Consider the following 20,452-nt stretch of genomic DNA (forward strand, 5'->3'; position numbering starts at 1 on the left):
AACATGAACCTAATGCATTCACAACAGTAAATTATATAGTTACAAACTGTCTTTAGTGATTAAGGATAGTGTTTTTTTGTGTGTGTTACCAATTAAGAATATATATATATATATATATATACCCCAATCTATCTTTCTTCTAAATAGTTTAGTACATACATGTATATTACTTGTTACTACCACGTCTGTGCACAATATTTAGGAGCTTAAAACTAAAAAAAAAAGATGAATGTTACTTTATCAACTATTTGTTTTTGTCTTTTTTTTTTAAATTTGTAAGGATTTTTGAATTATCCGGTTGAATTTTGATCAACTTTAGTTGACCTATGTACATCATGTGTTGGTTTGCTTGTACTTCCAAATAATGAGTCGCATAAGATTTGGTTAAAATAAGAATAACAGATAGCTATGTGCATACTTAGAGTCAGCCCCGATCGAAGCTGCTACCTTGACGCGGTGGTCGGGCTTGCCTATCGTGATGACCCAACCGAGCTATATTGGCTGGAACATATGTTCCTGCAGGTTCTACCATGCCAGGCAGGTCGATTGGTGAACGGTAAGACTAAAAGCAGCAACTCAAGGTCTGAGGGCGAAGTCGTACTGCTGACTGTAGAGGGGTGTGACAGCAGTAAGGTGTTTCCCTCGGACATCCAGCAGGACAGCGATGCTGCCTTCCCACAAGGAGGGGTGGGGTTAGAAAAGGTCGACCCTAAAAATGTCACACCTCACCTTACCTCACGGATTTCCGTCTCCGGCGGTAAGGCCCTTTGAAGAACGGAGCTAACACGTCAAAAATCTTCCACAAAAAGGCCGTGCGCGACCGGCCTCAAGCAGTTGTCCCTTGGGCTCTGCGGTCACGCTCCCAGGTCGTCAAGACCAACACTAATCCAATTTCCTTTTCAGGTTCCTCAAGAAATACCCTTCCACGGTGTGGGCAGCCGGGAAGTGATATCAGCCCTCATACCCGTAACAGCACAAGAGACCAAGGTGGTCACATTCAAATCTTTCCTACACCTTCTAATACCTCTCTTATCTCCCCGACTAACCCTCCCCACGTCTCTTTATCACCTCGCACCGCTAGGGCAAACGATTCGAGTACGTGGAACGCCATTCCTGGTCTCCTGAAACCACGCTCTAAACTACACGTAGGAGCTTTTAACGTACGAACACTTTGCCAAATAGGACAGCAGGCTTCATTAGCTAGGACTTTAGAATCTCGCGCCATCGATGTGTGCTGCGTCTCCGAAACGCGCATACAGGATCCAAGTAGCGTCATTCATTTGACCTCACCATGCCAAAATAAAGAACCGACTCGATTTACGCTTCGTGTATCTGGGAGCCCTGATTCTGCTTCCCGCGGCCTTGCCGGCGTAGGTATAGCATTGAGTCCTAGGGCAGAACTAGCTCTCTTAGAGTGGAACCCAGCAGACAGTCGTTTGTGCGCTGTCCGACTGAACGGAACAGTAAGAATCCGGAAAGATAGGGACACTCGTCGTTGCCTCTTCGTCGTCTCTGCCTATTCTCCCACTGACTGCAGCTCAGATGATGTAAAAGATGAGTTTTACAGAAAGCTTTCGGACCTTCTCCGAAAAGCTAGGCGCTCGGATGTAGTATTAGTGGCCGGTGACTTTAATGCTCAAGTAGGTAAACTAAGCGGTAGGGAAAGACACCTGGGTGGATCTTATAGCATCGTGGCTCAAAGAACAGATAATGGCGACCGTTTGTTGCAGCTATGCTCAGATAACCGCCTGTTCCTTGCAAATACTAACTTTAAACATAAGGAAAAACATCTTTTAACATGGAGACCCCCTAATTCGTCCCAACGTTGGACCCAAATAGATCACATCTCTATCAGCCACCGATGGAGGGGCTCGATAGAAGACTGTCGCTCATTCTGGAGCACATGCCTAGATTCAGATCATGCTCTAGTGCGAGCGCGTATTTGCTTGCGTCTAACTGGACGTAGGAAAGACGCTGCAAGAAAACCTCTTAGGGGCCTACTTAATGATAGTCAAGCTAAGAGTATATTTCAGGAACAACTAGGAAAACAGTTAGGCAGCCATGTATGTGATGCCCACCCCGATGCAGCATGGAATGATATCCGAAAAGCTGTGGAAACAGCAGTGATATCTGCTAGTAAGGTAAACCAGAAGGTTAGGGAGCAACACTGGATCTCAGCAGCATCTATCTCACTGATAGATGCTCGGAAACTCATTCCACCTGGCTCTGAACATAATGAAGAGCGGAGTCAGCTTAAGCGCAAGCTGACCAGAAGCCTACGCAACGATCGCGAACAGTGGTGGGTGGCGAAAGCAAGAGAGATGGAAAAGGCAGCGGCAATAGGTAATAGCAGACAATTGTTCAGACTGGTTAAGGAAACCGGAATTAGGAACCCGACCGTTAGCGAAACAATCTCAGAGAAAGATGGACATATTATTCATTCTCAATCCAGGAGATTGGATCGATGGGCAGAACACGTTAGGGATCAGTTCAACTGGCCTTCAGCCACACTTCGGTTTCCCACGATCTCTAGTCAACATGAATGGCAAGTTAATGTAGGTCCTCCGTCCCTTTACGAAGTTGAAAAAGCCATAGGGAATCTGAAACGAGGGAGAGCAGCGGGCCCTGACAGGTTTACTCCTGAGATTTTTAAGGATGGTGGTCCAGTATTAGCAATGAGATTAACCGAGGTCTTAGGTAGAATTTAGAAACTGGACGTAATCCCATCTGACTGGTCTCAATCACTGATTGTGCCAGTCTATAAGAAAGGACAAAAGTCCTCTTGTGACAATCACAGAGAAATCAGTTTGACTAATATAGTGTCTAAAATATTAGCTTCAATAATACTTCGACGCCTAATCACAGCTCGTGAAGAGCAGATTAGAGAAAACCAGGCTGGTTTTCGACCTGGACGTGGTTGTATAGATCAGATATTCACAATACGTCAGGTTCTAGAACACAGACACACATTCAGACGCCCCACAATGGTAGTATTTCTCGACCTTAAGGCGGCATTCGGCTCTGTTGATCGTGAGGTTCTATGGCAGTGTTTGTCACTGAAAGGAGTACCAAAGAAGTACATTAACCTTATAAAGGCTCTCTACTCGAACACAACTGGTAGAGTGAGAGCTTATGGCGAACTGTCATCAGAATTGATTACCTCAAGTGGTGTTCGTCAGGGCTGTCCACTCTCCCCATTCTTGTTCAACTTTGTCGTGGACGTACTTCTAGAGATAACACTTTCCTCATCTAGATTTCCAGGGGTTGAACTTCTACCGGGAGGTTCACTTGTTGACTTAGAATATGCAGATGACATAGTTTTATTTGGTGAAGACGCTGACAAAATGCAGAGTCTTCTGACCACTCTAAGCAACAATGCAAGCATGTTCGGGATGAGATTCTCTCCCTCGAAATGCAAAATGTTGCTTCAGGATTGGGTTACATCGACACCCGAACTAGTGATAGGGAGTGAAGTAGTTGAGTGTGTCGACCGCTTCACTTATCTTGAAAGTCTGATCAGCCCTTGTGGTCTGGTGTGTGACGAAATCTCAGCACGGATACAGAAGGCTCGACTAGCTTTTGCCAACTTGCGTCATTTATGGCGTAGGCGAGATATCCGTCTATCAACCAAAGGACGTGTTTACTGTGCAGCAGTTCGTTCCGTCCTACTTTATGGCAGTGAAACATGGCCGGTAAGAGTAGAGGATATCCGTAGGCTACTAGTATTTGATCATAGGTGTCTTCGAAACATTGCTCGTATATCATGGGACCATCGATTAAGTAACACAGTTGTTAGAAAACGGGTACTAGGTAAGGATGGCAAATCAATTGATGACGTAGTGAAACTTCATCAGTTGAGATGGCTGGGACACGTGTTACGTATGCCCAACGACCGACTGCCTCGACGTGCTATGTTCAGTGGTATAGGAGTAGGTTGGAAGAAAGCTAGGGGCGGCCAAACCAAAACATGGCACAAGTCCATGAAGTCACTGACAAGTGAACTGAGTCATGTTGGTAGGTGTAGACTACCTGGTTGGGGACCGCGAGATGATAGCAACCGATGGTTAGAGACCCTGAATGACATGGCTCAAAATCGTTTGCAATGGCGCAGGTGCATCCACTCTCTGTGTTCTCTCAAATTCTAATCTTCTGAATTCTTCATGTCCCTTTTTTCCTCTTTCCAAATTTCTTTCACTGGATTTTACTCTTTAAATAACATCTCCAAACCCTAATCTTCCCGATTACTGCTTATACTCTTGCTACCTCTACCACTATGGGATTTGAATCGACAACTGCATCTCTGTGCTAATGTGGTGTGGCGACTCGAACTGATGTACGTACGTACGAAGTTCTACGTTGTTACTGACTGACTGACTTAGAGTCAGCCCATGATATTACTGTTCGTCGTCTTAAGTGTTTTAGAATTTCTGTTTAGAATCTAGACAATAATCATATTCAGTGTTTAACGACCTTAGGTGTCATTGGTCAAAGTCGGTTGGGGTGGTCCAGATGTTTGTATTTTTTGATATTTTACCTCTTAATTTTTGAGATTATTTCCTATTGATATGAACCTTGATAATTTTTATTGATGCATATTTATGCCGCGCCCTAAGTTTTTCAGTACTGATTAATATCTTATGGAAAGAAACCAGTTTAATACTGAAGTAATTCATGTAGCTGTTTTATAAATAGAACTTGATCTCACTTATCAGATAATTGGTAGGGGGATTTAAACCTAATTTCGCTGTCTATTTTCATTGGCCGTCACAAATAGCGCTAACTGATAAATGAATTATATTGAAAATTATCGCTTGTAATAATTTTTCTCTAAAAAAAAATGATTTATATAGGTGTTAACTATTGATTTATTATTAAGGAATTCAATCACATGAACAAGACCGATTAGGCTTCTTTGGCATCGATAATTTTCAAACTGACGCTATTTGGGGATTCATATCAGTTATAAATACCTTAATCCAATAGAGGGTCAGTCGCGCTCAGATTAACTCAGTCGTAACCCATCACACTGCGAAGCTGGGTAGTGCATTTTCGGATCTCATTTAGAGCTTCAGCTTCTCTGAGAATGCGAATATAGCTTTCTAATGAGTGTGATCTACGACGAAATTTGAATCGAATGTGGTTTTCTGTCGTCTACCTTCAAAAGTACACATGAAGTCGAGTCACTTAGGCTAGCTGTCATATAGCATCTTGGCCAGTAGAATTCGATCAGTACTAAAGGACTAAACAAACATGACATAGGTTACCATACTCAGTGATCGATTGTTTGTAAAACTCTTATCAGTCATAAAATTTTCCATCTGCTTACAGATTACCCAGTTGTACTTTTGAACATAGCAATAATTTGATTACGATTGAATAAATCTTGATCTGAATTATGTATAAAATGATATGGATGATGGTGAGTCAGTTGATGAGGTTATAAATTTTCATCGAATAAGATGGCTTGGCCACGTATTACGCATGCCCAACCACCGGTTACCACGGCGCGAAATGTTGACTAGTGTTGGAGGCTGACGGAAGTAAGTTAGGGGCGTCCAAACCAAAACGTGGCATCAGTCCTTGTAGTCAATGACTTGTGGTCTGAACCATGGTGCTAGATGCAAACTAATTTGTTGGGGTCCTCATGACTATCGTAACCAATGGGTGGAGACTCTGTGTGACATGTCTCAGAATCGATCACAATGGTGTACGTGAATACTCTTTTTGTTTCTCTTTAAACGTGTGATTAAAATTGCTTTATATCTTTCTTTCTACCAACTAATTCTTTCTCTCTGTATCATATCCATATATACGATCTGTTTTCATATATTACTACCATTGAATTAACTAACTGTACAAATTCTGTGTTTATGTTGTTGTGCTAACGAGGTTTGGCAACTTGGATCGATGCATATATGTGCCTGATCATACGTTGTAGATGACTAACTGATTCCATAATCGTAGAAATGGATAATTTAAAACTAATAGAATGGAGAATATATATATACATATATAGTCACTTCAATTAAAACTATATTCACATATTCAATTTTCAAGACCATTGTTCGTTTTCACAACTTTCCATTTATACTTATTCTCCTTTTTCGTTTGCTTTTGACAAAAAGAATTTTGTCAGAAGGGGTTTGTGGAGATTTTAGAAATTTCACAGATTGAAATCATGAGTCAATTGAAGCTAGATCACCATGGAAAACATGAAAGCACTGGACGGCCGTTTCGTCCTAGTATGGGACTCCTCAGCAGTGCGCATCCACGATCCCGCACCCCGCGAGATTTGAACCCAGGGCCTATCCGTCTCACTAGTGACTGACTTCAGGAGATACTCCTGGAGTTCTAGTGAGAAGCAGTTACCAGTGGAGTTCAACCAGGTCTGTTGTGAGATATTAACTCTCTGAAGACAATGGTGTACGGTGGCGCAACTTCGTGGATTGGTTGAAGTTATACATTAACACCATTGGATGTCAGCCCAGTGGTCTAGTTGGTTAGGCGCTTGGCGCGGGACTGACAGGTCCTGGGTTCGAATCTCGCGGGGTGCGGGATCGTGGATGTGCAGTGCTGACGAATCCCATACTAGGACGAAACGGCCGTCTAGTGCTTCCAGTTTTTCCATGGTGGTCTAGTTTCAATTGACTCATGGTTTCAATCTGTGAAAAAGAAATTTCGTCTACATTTGTGTAAAATTAGTAATACATTTTGTAAATCTGTCAAAAAAGGAAGCAAACATTGATTGTCTCTGTATTTATTCATATGATATACTAATTATAGACTAAATATGTATCAACTAACAAACTTATTATTAGACTATTAACTAGTCAACATTATTAGTAGTGTGTTTAGTGTGATGGTTATAAAAAAGATATATACATGGATTAATTTTAATATTTCAGTCTTAATACTTATTATCAGTATAGGGTTGTGGCGATTACGATGTGCTCACTAGTGACTAGCTTCGTGAAGGAGTTCTTGGAGTTCTAGTGAGAAGTCGTGACCAGTGGAGCTAATCCATTTCGGCTAGAGACATGTATTTACCTCATTATGATGGAAGATGGTCGCGCAATAGAGCGAAACGGCTGTCCAGTGTTTCCAGATTTTCAAGGGTGGTCAATCGGTTCAAGATTCCAGTCAATAATTTAATACTTGTATTTTTTCAAGTATAGCATTAAATTACTTGTGTTAGTTCTTGGGATTTTACACATATATAGGTAGAAAATTAAATACTTACCCTTCTCAATTGGATTTATTTCAATGTTGTTTATAACATTGTAGATAAATTCATGTTCATGGTATAACGACAATTTTGTTTAAGTGCGAAATGGTTTTTGTATTGTTCTGTTTATTGAAAGAGTGGTTTTAATTTTCATTGGATTTCAACTGTTTCAACGCTCTATCAACTAATCATCTTATATATTGATGTATTTCCTTCGTATTCATCAGGAAATTAGTGCTGATAAGTATTATAAAGCTTTATGTTATTACTACATTGTGTCCTATTTTCACCTTATCACATGTTATCACAGATACTATTCGTTAATTACTATTTGCAAAAGAATATGCTATAATTTAGACCGCATTTATACTTATATACAGCTGTTACTCCTTATAAGAGCACAAGCATCCTACTAGGATTCTCCGACCAACTCTGTCCTGGGCTCTCCTTCTAGTCGTTTCCAATTGCTATTCATTCTCTTGATTCCTGCCTCCACTACTCGGCGTAATGTGCTCTCAGGTCTTTCTCTTTCCCTTTTGCCTTCAGGTTTCCTTCGTCATGCAGTTTGATGATTTCCACGATATATGTCCTATCCACTTCCAGCGTTTTTTTCCTGATTTCCTTTTCAGATGAAACCTGGTGTGATTTGTTTAGTAATCTCTGTGTTGTATTTGAGGATTTTGCTTTTACCCTCGTGTGTGTCTTGCGGCCGCTGTTACACTAGTTGTTTTCATTGGGATTTATTGCTGTGTATGAGCTGGAAGAGCCAAGTCGTCTGCGAAGTCCAAATCGTCTAGCTGCATACAAGTTGTCCATTGTATTCCGTGGTTCCCGTCAGATGTGTAGGTCTTCATAATCTAATCGACCACCAGAACAATGATGAAGGGAGAGAGTAAGCAGCTTTGTCTGACTCCGGTTCTCATTTGGAATGCACCTGTTTGCTGTCCTCCATCCACGACTTTGCAGTGTAATCCGTCGTATGAATCGCGTATGATGTTGACGGTCTTCCCAGGTACACCATAATTTCGAATAAGGTTCTGTTATCTGCTCTGTCATATGCTTTCTCATAATCAAGGAACTTGATGTATGATGACGATTTCCATTCAATTGATTGTTCAACGGTTATCCATAGTGTCGTGATCTAGTCTGTTCACTATCGATCCTTACGAAATCTAGCTTGTTTATCTCGAAGTCCCAAATGCCTACAACTTATGCAATAAAATAGTAGTATCGTATGTAATTGGAACACAAAATCAATAATTATGTCTGCAGAGAAATTTCAGACAATTTTTGTTTGACGTATCTTCCATTGTTTAACAGTTTTTTTACGTCTATTCATGTTTTAGCGTGTAATTTGTATGGCATGAGTTGAATTAGACATTTGAAAATGACTTGACCGTAGTTCAGTTTTATAAAATCTACCAAAATATTTCAACTAAGTGGTCTTACCATGAGAATTGTGCATTCATACTAATGTAGGATTGTCAGTCGCAAGCAGCGCAAATATATTTATCAGTTCAAGCTACTAGACGACATCGGCATATCAAGGTGAATACCAAGGTTGTAGAGGTGGTACTGATAGAAGTATCAGTTGCGACAGATTCTGATTCATGTCACCTTACATCTCGAAGCATCAGCCATGATAATCTCTTGAAGCCTAATAAAGTAGTTTTTCTCTGCCAGCATGGATAATTACAAGATTTATTGAATTCATTGACTGATGACATGCTTTGGTTCTTCCAATCCCATCTTTCTCCCAACCTTATTTGTTCACTAGTCAATATTGCAAGTTGAAGTTGATGGTGATTTCGGACACGTATTACATGTGCAAATCACTTCAGTCGATGACGATTTACTGTCTTACCACATTTACATAGTACCCTGCTTTAAACCTTAACATTCATCAATCTAACTGCAGATGACCAATATAGTGCTTGCTGCTAACGCTTATATTTTAGTCAAATAAATCCCGATGGTGTATCGATCGATGTAAAGTTGAATTGTGTTATGGCGTTAAGAGTAATTCATACTGGAGCTTTTATTTACTACTAGATAGAAATCTAGGTTTCATGTTTCTTAGGGATTCACTCAAACGTGTGCAAACAATATCGAGTCATTTGAATTACTAACCACATCTAAAATTGGTCATTGGAATTCAATGAACACTAAGAATTAGTCACAACTATTCATTGACTGGACAATGTCAAGTTTAATTGCTATATTGACAATGCAGATTCATGTTTTCTACAATTTTTATTTTAGTGCAATGACTGTATGGGGTGAAGAGAATGAAACAAATGCATATTCGAATTTACTCAATTTGTATCCTGATGGGACGTTTGCCTGTGTGTCCGATAGTTATGATATATGGAATGCATGCAGTAATATATGGGGTGAGGCACTACGTGATAAGGTAGGTCGGTAATCAATAAGTCATTACTGTAAATAATTTGTTTTGTTATTTTTTTTTGTGAAGAAATACGTTTGCATTACTACGTGTGTATATGAACTGGCCAATATCGTGTAGTAGGGTTCAAACATACAACGTATTGATTGATTACGTAATGCTAAATCGCATACACTTGTCAATTTATCAGAAGGGGTTTGTGGAGATTTTTGAAATTTCACAGATTGAAATCATGATTCAATTGAAGCTGGACCACCATGGAAAACCTGGAAGCACTGAACGGCCGTTTCGTTCTAGTATTGGACTCCTCAGCAGTGCGCATCCACGATCCCTCACCCAGCGGGTCTGACTTGTCAATTTAACAACTTTTAGGTTCATACTAAACATTTTCTCTGATTCCTTTAAAGTGTTATTTTCAATAAAGGAGAAGAGTAGCCCAAGTTAACTATTCCGGTTGATGCTTCCTAATCTTATTATATGGAGCAGCACCGTAATATTAGTGTAATTTCTGAAAGATATATTGATACTAGCAGTTTCATGTCTTACTCTATTTATTTATGCTCTGTAGCCTTATACTAAGTTTAAAAGATGTACTGCATTATTTTCATGGGGATCTTTCATAGGGGTAATGAAACATTTCGATATTGTTGTTTTTTATGTGCAGTTTACTATCAGGCAGCCAGTCCTTTCTTGATTCAAATTTTCAACTGAATGGAATTGTTCACATTTTTGTATACTAAAATGATTAGCCATAAGGAATATAAGATCTAGGACAAATGTTCAACAACTCAAGTTATTAAAGTCTGTATCGACATAATCTTAGGAAATTGATAGGATGATGAGTAAATTAGTTGGGCTGATAATAATAATAGGTTAGAAAAAGCATACAAAATATAGTTAGACAAAAGCAAATAGAATTAGAGAATGGCAAAGTTTTAGGATCTAAAGAAACTCATCATTCGGCGAGAAATGAAAAATCTATTCAGCTGTTACCAATTTTGTGCCATTTCACAGTAAACTTCTAATCACAGTTTACCAATATCTTAATCATTTCACTCAAGAAGTCAGTAGCTCCTAAAACTGATGAGCATGGTAGTTACAGTAGTTTCATGCACTGATACCACTTCCTAGTTTCCTTCTACGTAATCTTTTGCAAACTATACGTATTCTAATCAGCATATCATGTCGAGGTTGGGAATAGTTATTCATGTGTAACAACAAATGTAATAATTATCTCAGTCAATACATGTTCACACACACTCACTCTACAATAGAAAAGATGATCTCTACTAATGTTGCCTTTATTAGATAAGTACATGTATGTTGAAAGTAATGAAAATACCCTTTTATATTGAGATAATCCTCATTAAAATCGTAATTTCACTTATCCAACAAAGTTTCTTTTTTTGGTTATTTATTCTCTGAAGAAGTGACTTACACTAAGCCACGAAACGTCAGAAAATCTAATTTTCTACTCATTGGGGTATTACAAATATATTATTTTATTTAAAAGTTTCTTTTGTTTGTAATATAAAAAATGTATAGTTAGCATCATACTAGTCAAAGGCCCTCAAATGCCCTGGTACGGCCGAGAGTGGGGAGAGACCGCTCTCCCTCTCGAAATGCTCTCACATGGCCACGCGTATATAGCCTCTGCCACGGAAGTCCTACTCACTGCCTTCTCGTGGCGGGGGTGTTGTTTACGAAAATGAGAGGAAGAAAAGCGAATGTCCGGCGCTTTGGCCGGATTCCAAACCAATGGTAAACATGGGCTCCAGTATCCTGCGGGAACAAATGGCGTATGAACCAACTGTTGGTCACCGGCTTCCATGGGACTGCATCTCCTCACGATGCTCCACTGCCTTGTGGATCAGACCTTCAGGTCGAAGGCTCGGGAAGTGGCCCCCTAAGAAAACCACCTACTTAGGTTTGGACACTCGGGCAGTATCACAGCCCTCACACATATCGAATGAGATTTGTGTGGCGCATATGTATTTGGTGCCTCCTTGTACCTATATCTGTGTGTTAAAATAAATAAATAAATAAATACTAGTCAAAGACATAGAACTATTCAACAGATAGAAATGTTTTAAATCATGCTTTCTGTCTACCTATATACTAAAATTAATTTATCTGTCATGTTACTAAATTTGAATCATTTATTTATTTCAACACATAAACATTAGTATACAAGGAGGCACCAAATATATATACACCACACGAAGTAGTTATCATTAAATTTGCGAATGGGCTGGTATACTACCCGGGCACTCAAATTGAACAAGGTGGTTTTTCCTAGGGAACTATTCCCCAACCCTATGACCCAGATGCCTAATCCATAAGACATTGGAGCAACGTTAGGAAATGCAGTCTCATGGTATCCAGTAACCAACAATAGGTTCATACAACATTTGTTTCCTTAGGATCCTGAAGCTCATGTACACCATTGATTTGAAATGAATGTTTTCCAACTCCCATAAGTGGATCCTGTATATTCTCCAACCCGATTAAAGCGTCAGATATTCACTTTTATTTCATTTTCACAAACAACAACCTCATTATAAGACAGTGTGGACTTTCATAGTAGTGTCTGTATACCATAAGATAAACATAATGATTATCAACATCATTACTTTTTGATTGAGATCATGAATCAATTGATGTTAGACCACCGTTGAAAACCTGGAAGCACTGGACGGCCATTTCGTCATAGTATGGGACACTTCATCATTGCGCGTCCACGATCTCGCTCCCCGCGAGATTCGAACCCAGGACCTATCAGACTCGCGCCAGGCGCTTAACCAACTAGACCACTGAGCCGGCATCTAATGGTGTTAGTGTCTAACTTCAACCAATCCACGAAATTTCGCGACCACCTTCCATTGTATTGAGGTAGATACCTGTCTCTATCCGAAACGGATTAGCTCCACTGGTCACAGCTTCTCACTAGAACTCCGAGAATTCCCTCACGAAGCTAGTCACTAGTGAGTACATGTTAATTGTCATTACTTTTTGCTTCGTACATGACCGTACATATTATGATAGAGTAGTTAGTAAATTTAGTTTTCTATCATTGAATAATTATGACATTTGTTCAGTTTAGACGTTTTCAATGAAATGAATTATCTATCTATAATATATGTGGAATGTCTATTACTTTTTAACTTGTTATCTTATAAGGTTTATATACATATATATATATTTCAATGATGTTATCATTATTATTATTATTATATTCATTTTATATAACGTGTACTTTTGAAAGTTTTCAGAAACCTCATGATTTTGACAAGTTATTATTTACATCATAACTGCCATATAACGTTTTTTTTTAAATGTCAATTATGTTGATTTATTCTTTGTTGTTATTTCTAAACACTGTCATGATATTCACGTTTTCTTTGTTTTGTGGATTTGATTATTCACTATGATTTGATAACAATGTATTCTGTCAGTTGTATTATAATTATCAGTTACAGTATTATTATTATTATTTATTGAAATGTCTACATAATATGTAAAGTATCATCAAAATCAGATGGGTTTTGTGGATATTATAGTGATTTCAATGGTTAAGATCATGAGTTAGTTGAAGCTAGACCACCATTGTTATGGCTTTAAGTTGCGATCGATTTTTACCCTGTGCTAATTGTTGTGTCCTTGACTGAAGAGATTAGAGAACAGTGTATTTATCGATCGATTACAGTGACACGTAAACACGTACGGACGGCCTAGAGTCTCGATTGGTTTGCACTTCCTTGTCTAGCCCAGTCAGTTGAGTCCAGAACACAAGCCACAGCCTCGGAGATATGAATCATTATATTTCAAACATACTTTGTTTATATACCAATCAAGTACACCACATCGTACCATAAAATAGAAAACAACATTTTGTACAATATTCAACAAGTGAACAGATATCGACCAATAGAAAATGTCCATTTAAAGTCCAAGGACACCATTGGACTTAACATCATAATTATTGGTCTATTCCTCCGCATCCAAAACAACCATGGAAAACCTGAAAGCACTGGATGGCCGTTTCGTCCTGTTGCGGGACTCCTTAGCAGTGCGCATCCACGACCTCGCTCCCTGCGAGATTCGAACCCAGGACCTATCAGTTTTGCGCGCGAACACTTAACCACTAGACCACTGAGCCGCCTCACGCGCGAAACCAGTAGGTCCTGGGTTTGAATCTCGCAGGCAATGAGGTCGTGGATGGGCACTGCTGAGGAGTCCCACAATAGGACGAAACGGCCGTTCAGTGCCTCCAGGTTTTTCATGGTGATCTAGGTTCAATTAACTCATGACTTCAACCATTAAAAAAATATTTCTCAAAAACTCGAAAATCTAAACAAAACTTTCTTATAACAATAATCTCTTCAAACTCTTATAATTTTTGATCAAAAGTTGACATCAATAGTTCACTTTGACATGTATATTATTATTTGTTTTAATGTTTACTACTTATAAAGTCAAGACGTATATCTTGTTTTTGAAATGATGGAGAAGGTTTGTGACTTATTAGGATTTGTTATGTTATGTTCTATACGAACTAGAATATTAAATGAATGGTAACGGCTAGGAATTATTTATGGACTATCATTTCATATATTCTTATTGAATAACTATTATGTAACTAGATTGTATATTTAGTCGTATTTCTTTTATCCTAAGATTTTTTTTGACTTATTTCCTACGATTATACGATTTACCATTCTTAATTATTCCTAACGGATTAGGTACAGTCTCTCACACTCGTAGCCACTTTTGGCATGACCTTGTATAATTGTTATTTTTTATTTTATGATGTAATACGGTCTGGTTGGATTCTGTCTAAACTAAGCATATCTGAGGTATACGATTTAAATGTTGGAGGTTGATATTGTTTTCTGGACACAACAGGCTGGGCCAGGCTGGAGGCTACTATACAGAGGGCCAATAAGGACGCGGAGTTGACTGAAGGCTGCTAGTGCTATTCAACGCATCATCGATTTAGCACAGAAACAAGGTCATAGAAGTCCATATTGTGATTGGCGGTTTCGCCATATGATAATTTAACGGGTCATAGGACATAACAGTTCAATCACAATATTGTCACTGTCTTGGTTCCTTAAAAAACTAGATAATATTTAAATTATCAATAGACGGATCTTGACATTTCCTGGCTATACATCGATCGTAATTGCCGATTCTCTAATTCATGTTGTTACGTCATCGGAATAATCCTATTGAACGATTTCATCTGTGTAAAACCTATAATCAATTTATCCATCTTACTATTTAGGCTACTTACTTACTATGCCTGTTAGTCCTCGTGGAGGAGCATAGGCGCCTGCTAGCATTCTCCATCCAAAACTGTCATGGGTGATCCTTTCCAGTTGCTATTCATCCTTTTCATATCTACTTCTGTTTCCCTACGTAGTATGTTCTTTGGCCTTCCTCTTTCCGCTTCCCTTCATGATTCGAAGTTAGCGCTTACTTCGTGATGTAGTTTGATGATTTCCGTAATGTATGCCCTATCCATTTCCAACGTTTTTTCCTGATTTCCTCTTTAGATAAAATCTGGTTTGCTCTCTTCCATAGTAGGCCGTCGCTGATTGTTTCCGGCCAATGGACATTGAATATCTTACGTAGATAATTGTTTATAAATATTTGTACGTTTTTGATGATGTTTGTAGTAGTTCTCCAAGTTTCAGCTCTGTACAGTAGAACTGTCTTGACGTTTGCATTGAAGATTGTGACTTAGATATTGGCTTGCAGACAGTTGTTTTGAGTTCCAAGTATTCTTCGATTGTAGGGATGCTGTCCTTGCTTCGCCAATCCTTGGATTTACCTCTGCATTTGATCCTCCTTGTTCATCAGGTACATGAACGATTCCACCTCTTCCAGGGTTTCTCCATTAAGTGTGATTGTGTTGGTGTTCTCTGTGTTGTATTTGAGGATCATGCTTTTTCTTTTGTGCATACTAAGGCCTACTGATGCAAAGGCTGCTGCTGCATTAAGTTGACTATATTTAATAAACAGACCATTTAATTCATTTATACTTTTAGATAACATTCAATTTGGTTAGATCTTTCCTGTAGACAACTTTAACCTGAAGTCGATGGAGAATAGTACTTATTTTTTAGTTAATACCACACAGCTAGATGCTTCTTTATGATGCACTACCCCCTCATTCAAAATAAGCATGAAGAAATTCTTGAATTAAATTGAAAAGAAATCCATGATTATTCCATCAGTCTACTATTCAATATTCTATCAATGTTATAGTACTTTCTTTTATTGAAACAAAGATGAAATTAATTAACAAGAGAGAAACATTGTTATGTAATAAGTAATCTGGTTACACAAACACACACACACACACATTTACTTATCGTATGATATTTTCTATGAAAAAGATAATAAACATTAATTTGATGAGTAGAATAGAAAAACAAAATGCAAAACAAAGGTCAAGTAAATACAACGTGATAATTGTGAAAATATTCAAAACATTATATCACATAAATAATGACAAGTTGTGTATTAAACTACTATTAATTACTACTATTTATTTATTTAAAAAACACATAAACATTGGTACAGGTAGGAACCAAATAGGTATGCGCCACATAAATCATTCAATTTGTGTAAGGGTTGTGATAATACCTGGGTGCCCAAACCGAAGTGAGTGGTTTTCTTAGATGACCACACCCGGAGCCTTTGACATAAAGGTCTGATCCACAAGTCAATGGAGTAACGTTAGAAGATGCAGTCTCATGGTAGCCAGTAACCAACAATAGGTTCATACACCATTTGTTCCCGCAGGATCCTGGAGCCTATGTTTACCGTTAGTTTGGAATCAGTGTTTTCCAACTTCTCTAAGTGGATCCTCCGTGTCCACCAAGCGCCGAACATTCGCTTTTCGTCCTCTCAATTTCGTAATCAACACCTCCGTCACGAGAAGACAGTGAGTAGGAGTTCCCTGGCAGTGGTTGTATGCATATGGCCATGTGAGAGCATTTCAAGAGGGATAGATAACTCTCCTCACTCAGCCGTAACAGGGCATTCGGTGGCATTTAATAATTATCAAAATAATTGATTCAAAAGTAACAACAAATAGATTTTAGGTATACATATATATATATATATATATATATATATATATATATATATATATATATATAGGAGGTATAAATTTAATAATATTCCTAAGGTTTCCATAAAGCTGCAATAATTCCTCTGACAATACATATTACTAAGATTTAAAATGTTATAGGGGTGATTTAAAAAAAAACAAACAATCATCCATTGTTTCTTTACTTTTTGAATTTGATAATTGGTAGAATTGTTGGTTAACCTTATTATGTAGTCTTAAACAAAAATAAAAATAGCTTCCATGTGTTCTTTAGCTATCGCTGATGGTATAGGTACCTTGTGATTTATCTGTGATATGGAAACTGTATTTATTTTCATAAATATACAGTAACATCTCATTCTTATTTATTTATTTGAACACATAGAGGAGGATCTAATACATATGTGCCACACAATAACAATGAGGTTGTGAAGAGATAGTGAATGTAAAATGCGTATAAGTTAAAGGAGAACAACGACGAACAGAAGTTAGTGTATGAGAGTGATTTATTAATATTAATAATAATAATAATGGGAGAAACAGTTCATTTACCAAAAGTACAATCAAGAAGATTTATTTCAATCAAAGAAGTTACGTACACTTTTATGAAGAAAGTTACTGCTGGATCGCCACTGGCTTCTACTCTCAGCAATGTATGATAACGTCTCAAGCCACTTTGTTGTGCCATCTCCAGGATTCTAACCAGGGAGTCGTGAAGGATAAACACAAACCAGTTCTGTACAGCTTTCCTTCATACTACGACATCTGCCTTCTCTAACTGGTTCTAGCGTCGGCAAATAGTGCGCGATGTAGAACGTTTTGGGATGACATTCGTAAGATTTGTTCAAGCCACCTAAGTTGATGTTTCAAGATAGTGACAATTAAATTACCGTCGGTGTGCCCGAATATATGTTGCCGAACCTCAGAATAACTAACATGGTTTGCCATTGGATGTCAGCTATCCATTGGAGACAACGACGATCAAACACAGAGTCGTTAAACATACCCAACTCAGAGAGGCCAAATTTCATAAGCATAGTGTGAAACTGCTCTCACTAACGTGTTATAGACCCGAACTTTTACAGCCAAAGATGGCCCTGATTAGTATAAGCCGTTCGGCTTTCACCATGTGTCACAACTCTTCTAAAGGAAAACCTAACTCCCAGGGCAGAGTTTGAATGGTTTGAATTATTTTTCTGGTTAGCGTTTTTTAGCGAGTTAGTTTTCAACGGGATGGGGTCGCTAATCCCATACCTAATCCTCCTTCTTTATCCGGACTTGGGACCGGCAATAGCCCCAGAAGGGCTTGAAGTCACTAGCTTCTAGTCTTAGCCATATTGATAGATTCAAAGTATCTGGTCGGTGTTCGCTTAACTATCATAACTAATGATTGGAGACTCTGTGTGACTTGGCTGAGAATCGATCACAAAGGCGTCATTGTATACACTCTTCATCTTTCCTTAAACCATGATATTGAAATTATTTTCTTCCCTACTTTCTTCATGTATTGTATGTTTATACACAATATGTTTTTTAATATATTACTATGATTGAAGTAACCACTTCTATGAATTTGGTGTTTATCTTGTTGTGCAAATGAAGTGTGGCAACTTAAACCGATGCATGTATGTGCCTGGTCCTACGTTGTAGCTGACTCGCTAACCAGAGGGGCTCCAGGAGGAGTTAATTGTATTGTTTACCGTTTGTTAAATTAGTGAGTTCATCTGTATTTCAAGTACATTTTCAATGAATAGAGTTCTTATCATGGGCTAGTATTATCATGTAATAATCAAAGATAAATAAGGAATAGGTAGTTGGTTTATCCTAATTTACTGATCCACACCCCTTGACTGGGTTGAAAGTTAATAATTTATATTTCTAACTTGAATCATTTCACGATTATGTACTTGTGTTGTCAGCTACTCTTTATAATTGTTTGATGTGTAGCTGTACCTGTCAAACTAAGTCACTCTAACGGTTTATGATTTCACGAACTGATTACGCATTTTAATTTAATCACTCTTACCTCTTTTTTCTCAATCTATTTTTTTAACCAGTTAATGTTCCGTATATATAATACGTGTCTCTGCCACACTCATAATTACACATTTGCAAAGTATAGATTTAGTCCGTTACCAACTGATTAAGGTTATTGAGTCTTTTTATTTGTTTATTGTTTTCTTTTTTTTGTAATTTAGGTTATAAATCGTAATGGTACAGTTGTTATACGACCGGATTCAGGTGATCCAGTTGTAATTATGCCAAAAGTATTAGATATTTTAGGCAGCAAGTTTGGTTATAAAATTAATTCTAAAGGTTACAAAGTTCTACCATCGTGTATACGAGTTATACAAGGTGATGGTGTTTCATTAGAATCATTAGGTAAGTAAATAAGATTACTTATTAGATTTTTGTTTATCTTAGTTTTTCTTTGTGGAATGTTTAAGATTTATGGTAGTTAGGCATTTTATCCATTAGTACTTACTTACTTTCGCCTGTTACTCCCAATGGAGCATAGCCCGCCGACCAGCATTCTCCAACCCACTCTGTCCTGGGCCTCCCTTTCTAGTTCCATCCAATTCTTGTTCATTTTTCTCATATCTATCTCCATTTCCCGGCGTAATATGTTCTTTGGTCTTCCTCTTTTCCTTTGGCCTTCAGGATTCCATGTGAGCGTTTATCTTGTGAAGCAGTTGGGTGCTTTCCTCAATGTGTGTCCTATCCACTTTCAGCGCTTCTTCCTTATTTCTTCCTCTTCTACAGTAGGTTGTTGCTAATAGTGTCTGGCCAACGGATCCGAAGTATTTTGCGTAGACAATTGTTAATAAACACCTGTATTTTCTGGATGATGGCTTTCGTAGTTCTCCAGGTTTCTGCCCCATACAGTAGAACTGTCTTGACATTTGTATTGAAAATCCTGACCTTGGTGTTGGTTGACAGTTGCTTTGAGTTCCAGATGTTCCTCAGTTGTAAATATGCTGCTCTTGCTTTGCCGATCCGCGCCTTCACATCTGCATCAGATCCATCCTGTTCATCAATGATGCTGCCCAGATATGTAAAGGTTTTCACATCTTCCAAATCTTCCCCGTCAATTGTGATTGGATTGGTGCATGCTGTGTTGTTTATCCATTAGTAATGACATTGAAATACGATTGTTCAATATTGTAAACAGTTGAATACCAAATCAGTGATTCTAGTGATTGTACATTCGCCGCGTGACTTGAAGGTTCTGGATCTGGTCACTGGTGACTTAGTGAAAACGCGCTGTTAACAAGTCGCATACTAGATGTACGTACGTACAAAGTTCTACGTTTTTGGCTGACTGACTGAAATCATGGTGCGATGCAACTTCTTGTGATATAAGTGAAAAAGAAAACTGCGTTAGCAGTGGTTTTGACGCTCTGGGTGCGTGACCGCAATGTCCAAACGATAACTGCTTGAGACCGGTCACATAAAGCTTTTCTGTATCTTGACTTTAATATATTAGCTCCTTAATTTAAATACCTTACTTTTACTAATGGAAACGCGTTGGGTAAATTGAGTTATACTACTTTTAGTGCGGACATTTTCTCAGCCTTTTCTTCTATCATAGGAAGCCAGTTTCGCCACAGTTTCAGGTTATCTAAGGACATTACGTAATTTCTTTCCATCTTATTAACTTCATCTTATCATTCTAATTTACTATAGAAACCCAAAT

At 38.3% G+C, this 20,452-nt stretch overlaps 1 protein-coding gene across 2 annotated transcripts in view; it reads left to right on the top strand.

The window, feature by feature from the left end:
• Nucleotides 1-20,452, top strand: part of MS3_00006036 (uncharacterized protein) — a gene marked incomplete at its 3' end in the record, with an annotated part of 40,948 nt that overhangs the window by 11,607 nt on the left and 8,889 nt on the right. The window contains exons 8-9 of one of the 2 annotated variants that reach the window (XM_051214136.1): nucleotides 9,488-9,638; nucleotides 18,954-19,137. In XM_051214136.1, the coding sequence (XP_051067266.1) occupies nucleotides 9,488-9,638; nucleotides 18,954-19,137 (335 nt within the window). Of the gene's footprint in view, nucleotides 1-9,487; nucleotides 9,639-16,814; nucleotides 18,904-18,953; nucleotides 19,138-20,452 lie in introns of those variants that run through there. The other variant, XM_051214137.1, reaches the window with a different exon arrangement.

Source organism: Schistosoma haematobium, chromosome 2 (assembly GCF_000699445.3).
Source record: "Schistosoma haematobium chromosome 2, whole genome shotgun sequence".
Taxonomy (NCBI): domain Eukaryota; kingdom Metazoa; phylum Platyhelminthes; class Trematoda; order Strigeidida; family Schistosomatidae; genus Schistosoma; species Schistosoma haematobium.